This window comes from Manis pentadactyla, chromosome 11 (genome assembly GCF_030020395.1).
Source record: "Manis pentadactyla isolate mManPen7 chromosome 11, mManPen7.hap1, whole genome shotgun sequence".
Taxonomy (NCBI): Eukaryota; Metazoa; Chordata; class Mammalia; order Pholidota; family Manidae; genus Manis; species Manis pentadactyla.
In genome coordinates, this window is record NC_080029.1 from 27787038 (window position 1) to 27805845 (window position 18808).

Below are 18808 nucleotides of genomic sequence, written 5' to 3' on the forward strand. Positions count from 1 at the left end.
TCTCCATGCTGTACTACTATCCCTGTGACCAACTCATATTATGCTGAGAATTTCTGGACCCCTTTATCCCCCTCACCCTCCCAACCCACCCACTTTAACCCCTCCCCCATGGTAACCACTAGTTACTTCCCAGAGTCTATGAGTCCACTGCTGTTTTGTTCTGTTTTGCTTTCTTTTTATATTCTACCAATAAGTGAAATCATATGGCATTTGTCTTCTCCACTTGGGTTATTTCAATTAGCATAATACCCTCGAAGTCCATCCATGTTGTTGCAAATGGCAGGATTTCTTTATTTTTTATGGCTGAATAATATTCCATTGTGCATATGTACCACATCTTCTTTATTCATTCGTCTATTGATGGACACTTAGGTTGCTTTCATATCTTGGCTATTGTATATAATGTGGTGATAATCATAGGGGTGCATATATCTTCTCAAATCAGGGATTCTGTTTTCTTCAAGGAAATTCCTAGAAGTAAAATTACTGGTTTGTATGGTAGTTTTATTTTTAGCTTTTTGAGGAACCACTCCATACTGCTTTCCACAGTGGCTGCACCAATTTATATTCCCACCAACAGTGTAGAAGGGTTCCCCATTTCTCCACATCCTTACAACACTTGTTACTTCTTGTCTTTTGCATAGTGGCCATTCTAACTGGTGTGAGGTGATATCCCACTGTGGTTTTAATTTGCATTTTCCTGATGATTAGCAATGTGGAGCATCTTTTCATGTACCTGTTGGCAATCTGTATTTCTTCTTTGGAGAAAATGTGTCCAGGTCCTCTGCCCATTTTTTAAATCAGGTTATTTGTTTTTTGGGGTATTGAGGCATATACGTTCTTTATACATTTTGCATGCTAACCCCTTACTGGATGAGTCATTTATGAATATATTCTCCTATACTACAGACTGCCTTTTCGTTCTGCTGATGGTGTCCTTTGCTGTACAGAAGCTTTTTAGTTTGATGTAGTCCCACTTGTTCATTTTTTTTGTTTCCCTGGCCTGAGGAGATATATCCAGGAAAAAATTGCTCATACTTTTATGTTCAAGAGACTTTTGCTTATGTTTCCTTCTAAGAGTCTTGTGCTTTCATATCTTACATACAGGTCTTTGGTCTATTCCAAGTTTACTTTTGTATATGGAATTAGACAGTAATCTAGTTTCATTCTCTTGCATGTAGTTGTCCAGTTTTCCCAATACCAGTTATTGAAGAGATTGTCTTTTCCCTACTGCATATTCGTGGCTTCTTTATCTTATATTAATTGACCATATATGCATGGGTTTATATCTGATCTGGACTTTCTACTCTGTCTATGGGTCTGTTCTTGTGCCAGTACCATACTGTTTTGGTTACTGTAGCTTTGTAGTAAAGCTTGAAGTCAGGGAGAGTAATCACCCTAGCTTTGTTCTTCTTTCTCAGGATTGCTTTGGCTATTCAGGATTGTAAGTCCAGGGAGAGGAGATCCCAGGGCAAAACACCTCTAAAAACTGAAATCAGTCAAAGGGAGAAATAAAGTTTAAAATTTGTTTATTGCTTACAAACTGCAGTCCAGGGCCATCTGTCTCTGCTCCTGAAGAAGCAAGCAAGCAAACAAGCAAGCAAGCAAACCAGCCCCTCCCTTTAAACTCTCAGGTTTAGACACACCCTCGGTTGCCCAGGAGATGAACTTCTCTCCATCCCTGAGGATATGCAAATGCACTAAAGCCAGGTGAGATGTTCTGGAAATGTTACAATTCTACCCACAAGCTACCCCTCCAGAAATCTCGCCTCACAATCTACTTGTTCAGCTTCTTCCACAATGGTCCCTGGGCAAGAAAACCAGAGCACTGTGACCAGACTAATGACATAACAATAGCAATAGCAATAAAATTATGACAATCCTCAAACTGGAGGATTCAGCTAGGTTCAAAGTCTTATGCAGATTAAGTCCATAGCTCATCCATTACATAGGCAGGCAGTAGCTGAGGGTTCAGAGCAATCATCATGCGGCAGCTGCAGCCAGGGGACGCATTCAGGCCACAAGGACTGTAGGAGAAAATAACCTTGAGGGCGATAAGATACATGTTTTAATGACACCAGCATAAGCAAATCTTGTCCATCAGGTAGGATACATGGGAGAGAGTGGTCTTGTGATAAAACAGTGGCAGGAATGGGATCTCGTCCTGGTCTAGTATTACCAGATTTTCATCCCCCTCCCTCTGGGAGTTACAGATGGGTCGATATATAGGGCTATGGGAGGTACATGCACTGGCCATGAATATAAAAAAATTCCCTGTGAGATGCTCTTACCTCCTGGACGTTTTGGGCACACTACAGTGACCTTTGGGCACCATTCAGCTGTTACTCCAGGAATACACATGAGGTCAGCTTCCAAGGCTTTCCCCAAGGTGCCAGAAGAGCCAGCTATCGCTGGTCCATGTGTGGAAATGTCCAGTGTCTCCAGGCCTTAATGCAGTAGGGGCTGGCAGCAGGATGTTGCTCTGCTGGCCATATCCTGGCTTCAATAGCTCTTTTTTGGTTTGGATGTACAATTGTATAGGAGAGGCAGCAAGGTGTGTGAGCATATCCATAGGGCTCAAAGCTCCTTTACATGGCTTCTCATTCAAAAGCTGCAGTACCATCCATAGGTGAACTGACCAACCCTGTAGACTATTGGTGTCTGACTTCAGGCCAGATTTCAACAAACCGTTATACCTCTCTATCATGCCTGCCCTGGTAGGATTATATGGTACATGAAATTTCCACCTTATTCCTAATTGCTGCACCCATTCTTTTAATGCATGTACAGTAAAGTGGGCGCCTTGATCACTCTCAATCACCTGTGGCCAGCCATAGGCTGCAAAGAGATGCTCCAGGCCCCTCTTGGTGGTTTGCTGATTTGCATGATGTGCAGGAAAAGCAATCAATAGTCCAGCAGCCATGTTCACACAAGTCATGGCATACTGATATTTTTTTGATAGGGCAGAGGCCTCATATAGTCTATTTGCCACCTGACAAGGGGTATTGGCCCCCTTACTATTGTCCCATGTTGCTGTGGGACTTGGTGTAAGTCCCTCTTAGAGCACACAAGGCACTCCTTTCAGGCTTTGCTGACTTCTTCAAAGGTCAATGGCAATCCCCACTGATGGGCTACAGCCCACATTGTTTTTTGCCCCACGTGCAACAAATGCTGGTGCAGCCATTGGGCCACATCAGAGGCAGGCTTTCCTTCTAGCCAGCTCACCTGGGCCAATGTGTCTGCTTCATCATTCCCTGGGAATGCCAAAGGCAAATGGCCAGTCACATGATATACAGTAACAGTCTTAGTCTGACCAGAGGCCCATAGGTCTTGCCACAACTCTTGACCCCAAGGGGGCTGGTGACCACCATCCAGCTGGCATGATACCATGTTGGTAGCCACAGGGTCAAGCCCTGATAGACCCAGCTGTCAGTGCAGACAACTATAGAGGAAGGCTCCCGGTGATCATGAGCCATACTGTCTGCAACTCAGCCCACTGACTGCTCTTCCCCTCTCTATCCTCCATCCATACTGTCTCAGTCTTAGGATGGAAAGCCACAGCCCTCCACTTTAGGGGCTGCCCACAACTGGAGATGTCTGTGTGCCAAGCATCTTTAGGTATAGGCGCTTTTCCCTCCTGATAAGAAGTCACAGCTACCAAGGGCTGAAAAGCAAGTTCTCTCTGCTTTCCACTGGTACAGGTGTTGGAGTTCTCCACTTAAGGGGTTAGTAGAGAGGGTGCCGCACTGCTGTAAATATGTGCCTCATTTGGCCAGGGTAGGCATCTGTGTCACACCACTCTGTGGCCTTTGGGTCCAGTCTCATACTCACCCCACGATGGGATAGGTGGTTATTACCTTGGTTGGAGCTGTTCCAGCAATGGGCTCCGTAGCCAGCAAGGCGTGGTACACAGCAGCCAGTTGCTTCTCTATCAAGGTGTACCAGACTTCTGCTCCTTTCCATAGCTGTGACCAGAATTTAATAGGTTGGCGTGTCTGTTCAAGCCACTGCCAAAGACCCCATCCATAACCATCTTCGGTTACATGAAAATCTAGTTCACAGGGCCTTGATGAGTCCATTACATTCAAGGCCTGTATGGCCTTGACTGCCTGCTTGGCAGCCGTAAAAGCAGCTGCACATGTCTCATCCCAGTCCCACCTGATGCCCTTTTGTACCAACTGGTATAAGGGCTTCAGAATTTGTGCCAAGTGCAGGATAAACACTCTTTAGTCACCCAAAAGACCCAAAAACTCTTGTAATACTGCCACAGTGGTAGGGGTGGGGAAAGCCTGGACCTTGTCTATAACTGCTTCAGGAACAACTTTAGTTTCACCTGACCAGACAATCGCCAAGAATTTCACAAACCAGGTCCCTGAACCTTGCTGCTGTTCACAGCCCATCCTTTTTCCTGTAGATGTTGCAACAGTCTAGAACTGCCCCTTCTAAATCTGAAAGAGAATCAGCTGTGAGCATAATATCATCAATGTAGTGATACAACTGCACTGCTTGTGGTTTCTTCCATGTGGCCAAGTCCTGGGCTACAAGTCCATGACAGATGGTGGGACTGTGGAGATATTCCTGTGGAAGGACAGTGAATGTCCACTGCCGGCCTTCCCATGTGAAAGCAAACTGTTCCTGGCTTTCCTGTGCTACGTCAATAGAGAAGAAAGCATTAGCAAGGTCTAACAAAATGACATGTTCCCAGTTCATGGCTGAGGGTGTCCAGAATGTCTGCTATAGAGGGGACAGCAGCATGCAAAGGGGGTGTGACTTTATTCAATTCCCTGTAGTCTACAGTCATACGCAAAGAGCCGTCTGGTTTTCCCACTGGTCACACTGGGGAATTAAAAGGACTATGGGTGGGCTTTATGATGCCCACCCTCTCCAACTCCTTTAGAGTTTCTCCAATTTCCTTGTGCCCCCAGGCAATTTATACAGCTTAATATTTGTCACCTGCCGAGATACAGGCAGAACTACAGATGGGTGCTTAGCATGTCCCCTCAGAACTGCCTTTACCACATGTACCCTCAGTCTGAAGTCACCTGCAGTGATCTGTAACCACAGGCCCTGCAGGATATCTACCCCCAAAATACATTCAGGGATGGGAGAAATGTACACGGTATAGTCCTTTGGGGGCAAATGCCCTATCCCCAATGAGATTTGGGCTTTCTTCACTCTAATTGCCTTACCCCCATAGCCATCTGTCATAGCAGGGGTCCCAGGAAAACACTCAGGGTTGCCATGAATCAAAGAACACTCAGCTCCTGTGTCCACCAGCGGCGGGACATGTACATTCACAGGGGACCAATGAATTGCTAATTCTACATGTGGCCACTGGTCCCCATCATGTCCCCCAAGGTGGGGACTTTGACCCCCACCTAAGTCGAACCATGATGCCCAATCATCCTCCTGTGGGGGTGAGGGCTCAGGCAAATCCTGAGTACTGTCCCCCATGAAGTTTTGCAGGGACACAAGCCGGGCATGAGTCCTTGACTCTGTTTTCAGTGTCCTGGACCTCAGTGGCCGGAACTGCTGCTCTGGCTTTAATTGGTGCCACAGTCTAACAATATTCTGTTGGGCTGCCCATCAGTTTTTCTTTCACTACCATGGCCTTTATCAAATTAACCCACATCGGGGTCCTCGAGACCTTCACGGGGCCTTTTGCACTTCTCCTTTCAGTCATGGCCCATACTTCCCTCAGTGTCCTTATTGTTTCAACCTCCCCCAGATCTCCTAAAGTACAAGTAGCCTTACTTATGGGTTGCCCTAGGTGGGGGGCAAGAGTATTCACTAGGGACCCAAACAGAGATGTGGGAACTGTATGCAGCACCAGGTTTCTCATTCCTAAAGTGAACACCTCCTCATCAGGGCCCTGGGGGTCCATATTATAGATGATGTTTTTCATACCCAATTCCCACAGTACCTGATGGAGCTCTGCATACATTTTCCAACTACTGGGAAAGTATGGTAAATCACCCTAATTAGGTCAAACTATCCTGATGGCAGCTGTTAGCCATTCTACTCATCTCAGTACCCAACACAACAATGTTAACCACCCCCATATCCCAGAGACGTAAAAGCCATGTAGGCAGAGATTCTGATGGCCTCTGCCTGTACCGGATGCTCATGTCCACTACCTCATACTGGGTATAGAGGTGGAGTATGGAGTGCTCCACAACCTAGGGAGGGAGCTGCTCCTCCCCCTGAGGAGCCCGTGGTTGTTTCCTTTTTATTTTCTTAATTACAGCGGGCAGGCCTTTAAAACAGGAGAAGATGGTTTCTCTGGCGGTGGCCTGGGTAGCGGATCTGCCAATGGCCTCGCCTCCTCCTGTTCTCCCTCAGGCTGCCCCACCAATGGCTCCTCCTCCACCATTTCTGGGGCTACTAATCTTTCCTCCCCATCCCCACAGCCTCCTGCAACACAGCTTTTCCAGACATCTCCCCCCCTCACTGCTGCTAAGGAATCTTCTTTTCAGTAACTGTCTCTCTTCTTTAAGAGCATCCCATAGGTTATCACCCAGCTCCTCCAAGCGATGCTGAAGTGTGTCTCTCTTCCGCCTAAGTCCCTCGATAATCCTCTCTTTCTCCTGCATAACATTTTCCACTATCTCGATGAAAAGAGACCCTACAATGCCAGCTGCTATATGGCTCCCTAAGGTCTCCAAGCAGTCTTCCAACTTGCGGAGGGTTAATTCTGCAGCTTCCGGTGTTTCTACTCTTCCCCAGTTCAGGGAAGGCCCACCCCTCTAAGAGGTATTTTACCCTAGATCAATTCCCCACTAGGGGTTCCCAACTTGGAAGCCCCACAGCTGAGGGGATAATAACAGGTGAAGCGGCACCCTCTGCTGCTGCAGCCACTGGGGCCTCCCCACCATCGACAGGGGCAGCCCTCCCAAAGGTTGCACCCATTAAGACAGATTTCAGGTTCAGAGGCACCCTGCCAACTGCCACCAGATATTAAGTCCAGGGAGATGAAATCCTGGGGAAAAATACCTCTAAAAACTGAAATCAGGCAAAGGGAGAAATAAAGTTTAAAACCCGTTTATTGCTTACAAACTGCAGTCCAGGGCCTTCTCTCTCCTCTGCTCCTGAAGAAGCAAGCAAGCAAGCAAACTAGTCCTTTCCTTTAAACTCTCAGGTTCAGACACACCCTCGGTTGCCCAGGTTAATTACCCATTGATATGGAGATCCTCCACCCCTGAGGATATGCAAATGCACTAAAGCCAGGCGAGATATTCTGCAGATGTTACAATTTTATCCACAGGGGTGTTTTGTGGGTCCCTATGAATTTTAGAAATATCTGTTCTAGTTCATTGAAAAGTAGTACTGGTATTTTGGTAAGGATTGCACTGAATTTGTAAATTGCTTTGGGCAGGATGGCATTTTGACAATATTAATTCTTCCTATCCATGAGCATGGATAGATTTCCATTTATTGGTGTCTTTAATTTCTCTCATGAGTGTCTTGTAGTTTTCAGAGTACAGGTCTTTCATCTCCTTGGTTAAGTTTACTTCAGGTATTTTATTCTTTTTGATGCAATTGTAATGGAGTTCTTTTCCTGAATTCTCTTTCTGCTAGTTTGTTGTTAGTACATAGGAATGCAAAGATTTCTGTGTATTAATTTTGTATTTGGTGAATTCAGTTATTAGTTCTAATAGTTTTTTGGTGGAGTCTTTAGGATTTTTTACGTATAATATCATGTCACTTGCAAATAGTGACAGTTTTACTTCTTTACCAATTTGGATATCTTTTATCTCTTTGTGTTGGCTGACTACAGTGGCTAGGATCTCCTGTACTACGTTGAATAAAAGTGATGAGAGTGGAGATCTTGTCTTCTTCCTGATCTCAGAGGAAAAGCTTTCAGATTTTTGACATTAAATATGATTTTGGCTGTGGGTTTGTTGTATAAGGTCTTTATTATGCTGAGGCATGTACCCCCTTATAACCATTTTCTTGAGAGTTTTTACCATGAATGGATACTGAATTTTCTCAAATGCTTTTTCAGCACGTATTGAGATGATCATGTGATTTTTGTCCTTTTTGTTGATGTGATGTATGATGTTGATTGATTTAAAAATATTCTATCATCCTTGCATCCCTGGAATAAATCCAACTTGGTCATCATGATCGTGTATTTTTGAATTTGGTTTGCTAATATTCTGTTGAGTATTTCTGCATCTATATTCATCAAGGATGTTGGTTTGTAATTTTCTTTTTTTGTGGTGTCTTTGTCTGGTTTTGGTATTAGAGTGATGCTGGCCTCACAGAATAAGTTTGGCAGTATTCTCCCCTCTTCTACTTTTAGAAATACTTTAAGAAGGATGTGTATTAGTTCTTCTTTAAATGTGTGGTAGAATTCAGCTGGGAAGCCAACTGGTCCCGTTATTTTGCTTGCTGAGTTTTTAAATTTTCATTTATTCTATTTTGGTATCATAAATCTACAATTACATGAGCAACATCATGGTTACTAGACACCACCAATCATCAAGTATCAACCACATACCCCATTACAGTCACCGTCCATCAGCATAGTAAGATGCTGTAGAATTACTACTTGTCTTCTCTGTGTTGTACAGCCCTCCCCGTGCCCCGCCACATTATGTGTGCTAATCTTAATGCCCCCCTTTTCTCTTATCTCCCCCTTAGCACCCACCATCCCCAGTCCCTTTCCCTTTGGTAACTGTTAGTCATTTTTTTGGTTCTGTGAATCTACTGCTGTTCTGTCCCTTCAGTTTTTTTCTTTGTTGGTTATATGCCACAGATGAGTGAAATCATTTGATACTTGTCTTTCTCCACCTGGCTTATTTCACTGAGCATAATATCCTCTAGCTCCACCCATGTTGTTGCAAATGGGAGGATTTGTTTTCTTCTTATGGCTGAATAATATTCCATTGTGTATATGTATCACAGATTCTTTATCCATACATCTACTGATGGACACTTAGGTTGCTTCCATTTCTTGGCTATTGTAAATAGTGCAGCGATAAACATAGGGGTGCATCTGTCTTTTTCAAACTGGGCTGCTGCATTCTTAGGGTAAATTCCTAGAAGTGGAATTCCTGGGTCAAATGGTATTTCTATTTGGAGTTTTCTGAGGAACCTCCCTACTGCTTTCCACAATGGTTGAACTAATTTACATTCCCACCAGCAGTGCAGGAGGGTTCCCCTTTCTCCACATCCTCGTGAGCATTTGCTGTTGTTTTTTGGATGGTAGCCATCCTTACTGGTGTAAGGTGATGTCTCATTGTGGTTTTAATTTGCATTTCTCTGATTAGCGATGTGGAGCATCTTTTCATGTGCCTGCTGTCCATCTGAATTTCTCCTTTGGAGAAGAGTCTGTTCAGCTCCTCTGCCCATTTTTTAATTGGTTTATTTGCTTTTTGTTTGTTGAGGTGCGTGAGCTCTTTATATGTTTTGGATGTCAACTCCTTATCAGATATGTCATTTACGAATATATTCTCCCATGCTGTAGGATGTCTTTTTGTTCTGCTGATGGTGTCCTTTGCTGTACAGAAGCTTTTCAGCTTGATATAGTCCCACTTGTTCATTTTTGCTTTTGTTTCCCTTGCCCGGGGAGATATGTTCATGAAGTTGCTCATGTTTATGTCCAAGAGATTTCTGCGTATATTTTTTCCTAAGAGTTTTATGGTTTCATGACTTAAATTCAGGTCTTTGATCCCTTTCGAGTTTATTTTTGTGTATAGAGTTAGACAGCAATCCAGTTTCATTCTCTTACATGTAGCTGTCCAGTTTTGCCAACACCAGCTGTTGAAGAGGCTGTCATTTCCCCATTGTATATCCATAGCTCCTTTATCATATATTAATTGACCATATCTGCTTGGGTTAATATCTGGACTCTCTATTCTGTTCCACTGGTCTGTGTGACTGTTCTTGTGCCAGTACCAAATTGTCTTGATTACTGTGGCTTTGTAGTAGAGCTTGAAGTTGGGAAGCGAGATTCCCCCTGCTTAATTCTTCCTTCTCAGGATTGCTTTGGCTATTTGGGGTCTTTTGTGGTTCCATATGAATTTTAGAACTATTTGTTCCAGTTCATTGAAGAATGCTGTTGGTATTTTGATAGGAATCGCATTGAATCTGTAGATTGCTTTACGCAGGATGACCATATTGATGATATTAATTCTTCCTAACCAAGAGCATGGGATTAATTTCCATTTATTAGGTGTCCTCTTTAATTTCTCTTAAGAGTTTCTTGTACTTTTCAGGGTATAGGTCTTTCACTTCCTTGGTTAGGTTTGTTCCTACGTATTTTATTCTTTTTGATGCAATTGTGAATGGAATTGTTTTCCTGATTTCTCTTTCTGCTAGTTCATCATTAGTGTATAGGAAAGAACAGATTTCTGTGTATTAACTTTGTATTCTGCAACTTTGCTGAATTCAGATATTACTTCTAGTAGTTTTGGAGTGGAGTATTTAGGGTTTTTTATGTGAAATATCATGTCATCTGCAATTAGTAACTGCAAATAGTAACAGTTTGACTTCTTCTTTACCAATATGGATGCATTGTATTTCTTTGTTTTGTCTGATTGCTGTGGCTAGGACCTCCAGTACTATGTTGAATAACAGTGGGGAGACTGGGCATCCCTGTCATGTTCCTGATCTTAGGGGAAAAGCTTTCAGCTTCTCATTGTTAAGTATGATGTTGGCTGTGGGTTTGTCATATATGGCCTTTATTATGTTCAGGTACTTGCACTCTATACCCATTTTGTTGAGAGTTTTTATCATGAATGGATGTTGAATTTTTTGGAATGCTTTTTCTGCATCAATGAAGATGGTCATGTGGTTTTTGTTCTTCTTTATGTTGATGTGGTGGATGATGTTGATGGATTTTTGAATGTTGTACCATCCTTGCATCCCTGTGATGAATCCCACTTGATCATGGTATATGATCCTCCTGATGTATTTTTTTTTTTGGTATCATTAATCTACAATTACAGAAAGAACATTATGTTTACTACGTTCCCCCTTCAACAAGTCCCCCCCACATACCACTTCACAGTCACTGTCCATCTGCGTAGTAAGATGCTGTAAAATCACTACTTCTCTTTTCTGTGTTGCACAGCCCTCCCCGTGTCCCCCATGCACTATACATGCTAATCATAATGCCCTCTTTCTTTTTCCCAGCCCCTATCCCTCCCTTCCCACCCATCGTCCCCAGTTTATTTCCCTTTGGTAACTATTAGTCCATTCTTGGGTTCTGTGATTCTGCTGCTGTTTTGTTCCTTCAGTTTTCCTTTGCTCTTTTACTCCACATACGAGTGAAATCATTTGGTACTTGTCCTTCTCTGCTTGGCTTATTTCACTGAGCATAATATCCTCTAGCTCCATCCATGTTGTTGCGAATGGTAGGATCTGTTTTTTTCTTATGGCTGCGTAATATTCCATTGTGTATATGTATCACATCTTCTTTATCTATTCATCTACTGATAGACATTTAGGTTGCTTCCATATCCTGGCTATTGGAAACAGTGCAGCGATAAACATAGGGGTGCATCTGTCTTTTTCAAACTGGAGTGCTGCATTCTTAGGGTAAATTCCTGGAAGTGGAATTCCTGGGTCAAATGGTATTTCTATTTTAAGCATTCTGAGGAACCTCCATACAGCTTTCTACAATGGTTGAACTAGTTTACATTCCCACCAGCAGTGTAGGAGGGTTCCCCTTTCTCCACAACCTCGCCAACATTTGTTGTTGTTGTTTGGCTTTTCGATGATGGTGATCCTTACTGGTGTGAGGTGATATCTTTACTGATATCCTTACTGGTGTGAGGTGAGGTTTTAATTTGCATTTCTCTGATGATTAGCGATGTGGAGCATCTTTTCATGTGCCTGTTGGCCATCTGGATTTCTTCTTTAGAGAACTGTCTATTCAGCTCCTCTGCCCATTTTTAAATTGGATTATTTGCTTTTTGTTTGTTGAGGCGTGTGAGCTCTTTATATATTTTGGAGGTCAATCCTTTATCGGATCTGTCATTTATGAATATGTTCTCCCATACTGTAGGATACCTTTTTGTTCTATTGATGGTGTCCTTTGCTGTACAGAAGCTTTTTAGCTTGATATAGTCCCACTTGTTCATTTTTGCCTTTGTTTCCCTTGCCCGGGGAGATATGTTCATGAAGAAGTCACTCATGTTTATGTCCATGAGGTTTTGCCTATGTTTTTTTCTAAGAGTTTTATGGTTTCATGACTTACATTCAGGTCTTTGATCCATTTGGAGTTTACTTTTGTATATGGGGTTAGACAGTGATACAGTTTCATTCTCTTACATGTAGCTGTCCAGTTTTGCCAGAACCATCTGTTGAAGAGACTGTCATTTCCCCATTGTATGTCCATGGCTCCTTTATCAAATATTAATTGGCCATATATGTTTGGGTTAATGTCTGGAGTCTCTATTCTGTTCCACTGGTCTGTGGCTCTGTTCTTGTGCCAGTACCAAATTGTCTTGATTACTGTGGCTTTGTAGTAGAGCTTGAAGTTGGGGAGCGAGATCCCCCCCACTTTATTCTTCCTTCTCAGGATCGCGTTGGCTATTCGGGGTCTTTGACGGTTCCATATGAAATTTTGAACTATTTATTCCAGTTTGTGGAAGAATGTTGTTGGTAATTTGATAGGGATTGCATCGAATCTGTACATTGCTTTGGGCAGGGTGGTCATTTTGACGATATTAATTCTTCCTAGCCAGGAGCATGGGATGAGTTTCCATTTGTTAGTGACCTCTTTAATTTCTCTTAAGAGTGTCTTGTAGTTTTCAGGGTATAAGTCTTTCACTTCTTTGGTTAGGTTTATTCCTAGGTATTTTATTCTTTTTGATGCAATTGTGAATGAAATTGTTTTCCTGATTTCTATTTCTATTAATTCATTGTTAGTGTATAGGAAAGCTACAGATTTCTGTGTGTTAATTTTGTATCCTGCAACTTTGCTGAATTCCGATATTAGTTCTAGTAGTTTTGCAGTGGAGTCTATAGAGTTTTTTATGTACAATATCATGTCATCTGCAAATATTGACAGTTTGACTTCTTCTTTACCAATCTGGATTCCTTGTATTTCTTTGTTTTGCTTAATTGCCATGGCTAGGACCTCCAGTACTATGTTAAATAACAGTGGGGAGAGTGGGCATCCCTGTCCTGTTCCCGATCTCAGAGGAAAAGCTTTCAGCCTCTCACTGTTCAGTATGATGTTAGCTGTGGGTTTATCATATATGGCCTTTATTATGTTGAGGTACTTGCCCTCTATGCCCATTTTGTTGAGAGTTTTTATCATGAATGGATGTTGAATTTTGTCGAATGCCTTTTCAGCATCTATGGAGATGATCATGTGGTTTTTGTCCTTCTTTTTGTTGATGTGGTGGATGAAGTTGATGGATTTTCGAATGTTGTACCATCCCTGCATCCCTGGGATGAATCCCACTTGGTCATGGTGTATGATCCTCTTGATGTAGTTTTGAATTCGGTTTGCTAATATTTTGTTGAGCATTTTTGCATCTACGTTCATCAGGGATATTGGTCTGTGGTTTTCTTTTTTGGTGGGGTCTTTGCCTGGTTTTGGTATTAGGGTGATGTTGGCTTCATAGAATAAGTTTGGGAGTATTCCCTCCTCTTCTATTTTTTGGAAAACTTTAAGGAGAATGGGTGTTATGTCTTCTCTGTATGTTTGATAAAATTCCGAGGTAAATCCATCTGGCCAGGGGGTTTTGTTCCTGGGTAGTTTTTTGATTACCGATTCAATTTCATTGGTGGTAATTGGTCTGTTTATATTTTCTGTTTCTTTCTGGGTCAGTCTTGGAAGGTTGTATTTTTCTAAGAAGTTGTCCATTTCTCCCAGGTTTTCCAGCTTGTTAGCATATAGGTTTTCATAGTATTCTCTAATAATTCTTTCTATTTCTGTGGGGTCCGTCATGATTTTTCCTTTCTCATTTCTGATTCTGTTGATGTGTGTTGACTCTCTTTTTCTCTTAATAAGTCTGGCTAGAGGCTTATCTATTTTGTTTATTTTCTTGAAGAACCAGCTCTTGGTTTCATTGATTTTTTCTATTCTTTTATTCTTTTCAATTTTATTTATTTCTTCTCTGATCTTTATTATGTCCCCCCGTGTGCTGACCTTAGGCCTCATTTGTTCTTCTTTTTCCAATTTTGATAATTGTGACATTAGACTATTCATTTGGGATTGTTCTTCCTTCTTTAAATAGGCCTGGACTGCTATGTACTTTCCCCTTAGAACTGCCTTTGCTGCGTCCCACAGAAGTTGGGGCTTTTTGCTGTTGTCTTTTGTCTCCATATATTGCTTTATGTCTGTTTTAATTCGGTCACTGGTCCATTGATTATTTAGGGGCATGTTAAGCCTCCATGTGTTTGTGATCCTTTTTGTTTTCTTTGTACAATTTATTTCTAGTTTTAGACCTTTGTGATCTGAGAAGTTGGCTGGTAGAATTTCAATCTTTTTGAATATACTGAGGCTCTTTCTGTGGCCTAGTATGTGGTCTATTCTGGAAAATGTTCCTTGTGCACTTGAGAAGAATGTGTATCCTGCTGCTTTTGGGTGTAGAGTTCTGTAGATGTCTGTTAGGTCCATCTGTTCTAGTGTGTTGTTCAGTGTCTCTGTGTCCTTACTTATTTTCTGTCTGGTGGATCTGTCCTTTGGAGTGGTGTGTTGATGTCTCCTAATATGAATGCATTGCATTCTATTTCCTCCTTTAATTGTGTTAGTATTTGTTTCAAATATGTCAGTGCTCCTGTGTTGAGTGCATATATATTTCTAATGGTTATATCCTCTTGTTGGACTGACCCCTTTATCATTATGTAATGTTCTTCTTTATCTCTTGTTACTTTCTTTGTTTTGAAGTCTATTTTGTCTGACACAAGTACTGTACGACCTGCTTTTTTCTCCCAATCGTTTGCATGAAATATCTTTTTCCATTCCTTCACTTTTAGTCTGTGTATATCTTTGGGTTTGAGGTGAGTCTCTTGTAAGCAGCACGTAGGTACGTCTTGCTTTTTATGCATTCTATTACTCTGTGTCTTTTGACTGGTGCATTCAGTCCATTTACATTTAGGGTGATTATCAATAGAAATGTACTTACTGCCATTGCAGGCTTTGGATTCATGGTTACCAAGGGTTCTAGGGAAGCTTCTTTACTATCTAACCATCGCACTTAACTCTCTTATTAAGGTATTATAAACACAGTCTCATGATTCTTTATTTCTCTCCCTTCTTATTCTTACTCCTCCATTCTTTATATGTTTGGTGTTTTAGTCTGTAGTCTTTTTTGATTCCTTTGACTGCTTTTGTGGTAGGTGATTTTATTTTTTGCCTTTAGTTAGTATTTAGTCTATTTTCTTTGCTGTGATTTTATTTTCTCTGGTGACATCTATTTAGCCTTAGGAGTGCTTCCATCTCGAGCAGTCCCTTTAAAATACCGTGTAGAGGTGGTTTGTGGGAGGCAAATTCCCTCAACTTCTGCTTGTCTGGAAATTGTTTAATCCCTCCTTCAAATTTAAATCATAATTGTGCTGGATACAGTATTCTTGGTTCAAGGCCTTTCTGTTTCATTGCATTAAATATGTCATGACATTCTCTTCTGGCCTGTAAGGTTACTGTTGAGAAATCTGATGATAACCTGATGGGTTTTCCTTTGTAGGTGACCTTTTTCCTCTCTCTAACTGCCTTTAATACTCTGTCCTTGTCCTTGATCTTTGCCATTTTAATTATTATGTGTCTTGGTGTTGTTCTCCTTGGGTCCCTTCTGTTGGGAGTTCTGTGTACTTCTGTGGTCTGAATGATATTTCCTCCCCTAATTTGGGGAAGTTTTCAGCAATTATTTCTTCAAATACACTTTCTATCCCTTTTTCTCTCTTCTTCTTCTTCTAGTACCCCTATAATGCGAACATTATTCCATTTGGATTGGCCACACAGTTCTCTTAATATTCTTCCCTTCCTAGAGATTCTTTTATCTCTCTGTGCCTCAGCTTCTCTGTATTCCTGTTCTCTGATTTCTATTCCATCAACAGTCTCTTGCACCTCGTCCAGTCTGCTCTTAAGACCGTCTATTGATTGTTTCATTTCTGTTATCTCCCTCCGGACTTCATTGCTTAGCTCTTGCATATTTCTCTGCAGGTCCATCAGCATCATTATGACTTTTATTTTGAATTCTTTTTTTCAGGAAGATTGGTTATATCTATCTCACCAGGCCCTCTCTCTGGGGTTGTCTGAGTCATTTTTGACGGGACCAGGTTCTTCTGCCTTTTCATGGTGATAGAAGTGGTCACAGACAGGTGGCGAGTGTGTCAGCTGGGAGAACAAAGTCCCTTCCTGTGTGCTGGTTGCCTTGTCCTTCTCTGCTGCCTGTGTTGATTACCCGCACACAGGGAGCAGTCTCTGGGATAATCTCCTGAGCTGCCAGTGGTGGGACGGTCCTTGGGATATCCTATGGCCCTGTGGGGGGTCGCAGCAGCACCGGGTGTGTTCTCCTGCATGAACAGCGCCCCTTCATCCCTTCCACACCTTGGTCTGGCTTCCTCTGCCTGTGCCAGTTACCCACAGACCAGGAGCAGTCTCTGGGTGGTCCTCGGGATAGCCTAGGGCACTGTGGGGGGGTCGCAAGCATGGTAGATGTGTTCTCCTGTGAGAAAGGCACCCCTTTGTGCCTTCTGGACCTTGCTCTGCTTCCTCTGTACCAGGCAGTTGTATGCCAGCGGCAGCCTCTGGGTCTGTCCCGGTTAGCTGCGTGCTGGGAGAAGACTCTTGTGTGGTTGCTGTGGGTGGGGCTGTTTTCCGGCTGCTCTGCAGCTGTGGTGGGTCAGTTGGTTTGCTTGCAGCACTGGCTGGGGGGAATAAATGGCAGGCTGCTTAACGCTGTGAGTGGCTTTGGGGCTGTGTTAACCCCCTGGGGGTTAGGGCACCTGAAGTTCCTTAAGATTCCCAGCCTGCTGGGCTGCGTGAGCCAGGACGATTTTGTCCAGCTTTTAAGCCCTTGTCCCTTTAAGACTTTTAAAAACCGCCTGCTTTTCTTTTGTCCCAGGGGAGCCAGCTGTGGGGACCTGCTCGCAGTCTCCATCTCAGATTTTACTTTTCTGTTTCTCTAATATCCAGTACACCATGCAATGTGTGTCTGTGTTCCCAGTGCAGATTACTAGGGCTGGTTATTTAGTAGTCCTGTGCTTCCACTCCCTCCCCACTCTGATTCTTTCCCTCCCGCTGGTGAACTGAGGTGGGGAGAGTGCTTGGGTCCCGCCGGGTCACAGCTTTGTATCTTACCCTTTTTGTGAGATGCTGAGTTCTCGCAGATGTAGATGTAGCCTGACTGGTGGGTGTACTGTACCTTCTGGTCTCTCTTTTAGGAATAGTTGTATTTATTGTATTTTCAAAAATATATATGGTTTTGGGAGGAGATTTCTGCCTCCCTACTCATGCTGCCATCTTGAGCCCCTCCTCTGTTGGGAGTTTTTTGATTACCGATTTGATTTCACTGCTGGTGATTGGTCTGTTCCATTTTTATTTTTCTGGGTCAGTCTTGGAAGGTTGTATTTTTCTAGGAAGTTGTCCATTTCTTCTAGGTTGTCCAATTTATTGGCATATAATTTTTCATAGTATTCTCTAATAATTCTTTGTATTTCTGTGGTATCTGTTGTGACTATTTCTTGCTTCTGATTTTGTTCATGTGTGTACTCTCTCTTTTTTTCTTAATACATGAGGCTAGGGGTTTATCTATTTTGTTTATTTTGTCAAACAACCAGCTCTTGGTTTAACTGATTGTTTCTATTGTTTTATTCTTCTCTATTTTATTTATTTCTGTTCTGATCTTTATTATGTCCGTTCTTCCACTAACTTTGGGTTTCATTTTTTCTTTTTCTAGTTTCTTTAGTTGTGAGTAAAGACTGTTTACTTGGGATTGTTCTTGTTTCTTGAGGTAGGCCTGTATTGCTATGTACTTCCCTCTTCGAACTTTACAGCACCCCACAGATTTTGCGCTGTTGAATTTTTGTTTTAATTTGTCTCCATGTAGTGCTTGGTTTCTGTTTTAATTTGTTCATTGATCCAGTGGTTATTTAGAAGCATGTTGTTTAGCCTCTATGTGTTTGTGGGCTCTTTTGTTTTGTGTAATTTATTTCTAGTTTCATACCACTATGGCCTGAGAGAAGCTGGCCGATACAATTTCAAATTTTTAAAACTTATTGAGGCTCTTCTTGTGACCTAGTATGTGATCTATTCTGGAGAACGTTCCTGCTCCTTTTGGGTGCAGAAAAATGTGATCCTGCTCCTTTTGGGTGGAGTGTTCTGTAGATATCTGTTAAGTACATCTGATCTAATATATTGTTCAGTGCCTCTGTTTCTTTCTTTACTTTCTGTCTGGTTGATCTTTCTATTGATGTGAGTGGTGTGTTAAAGTCTCCTAAAATGAATACGTTGTATCTATTTCCCCCTTTAAATTTGTTAGTATTTGTTTTACCTATTTAGGTGCTTCTATTTTGGGTACATAGATATTTATAATGGTTATATCCTCTTGTTGGACTGACTCCTTTATCATTATGTAATGTATTTCTTTGTCTCTTGTTACTTTCTTCATTTTGACATATATTTTGTCTGATATAAGTACTGCTACTCTTGGCTTTTCTCTCCCTAAAGGGTCCTATTTCTAATAAATAAACCACCCAGATTCAGAGTTGAGTCAAAGGCTAGAAGACAATGTAACACATGCCTACCATTAATCACACATTCTTTGAACTACTTTCTTAATGATTGCCTAAGTTCAGCTTGAGTTACTAGGTACACTCCATTTGTACAATGACATGTCTTTGA

The 18808-nt window shown here is 42.1% G+C and overlaps 1 protein-coding gene across 5 annotated transcripts in view; it reads right to left on the bottom strand.

Moving 5' to 3' along the window:
• Positions 1–18808, bottom strand: part of LIN52 (lin-52 DREAM MuvB core complex component) — a 190182-nt gene that overhangs the window by 37055 nt on the left and 134319 nt on the right. The window contains exons 6-7 of one of the 5 annotated variants that reach the window (XM_057488329.1): positions 3858–3965; positions 120–2044 (exon numbers count right to left, since the gene is read on the bottom strand). The exons of 3 other annotated variants lie outside the window; for them this stretch is intronic. In XM_057488329.1, the coding sequence (XP_057344312.1) occupies positions 1938–2044; positions 3858–3965 (215 nt within the window). In that variant the 3' untranslated portion in view covers positions 120–1937. Of the gene's footprint in view, positions 1–119; positions 2045–2448; positions 3966–18808 lie in introns of those variants that run through there. One more of the 5 variants, XM_057488327.1, reaches the window with a different exon arrangement.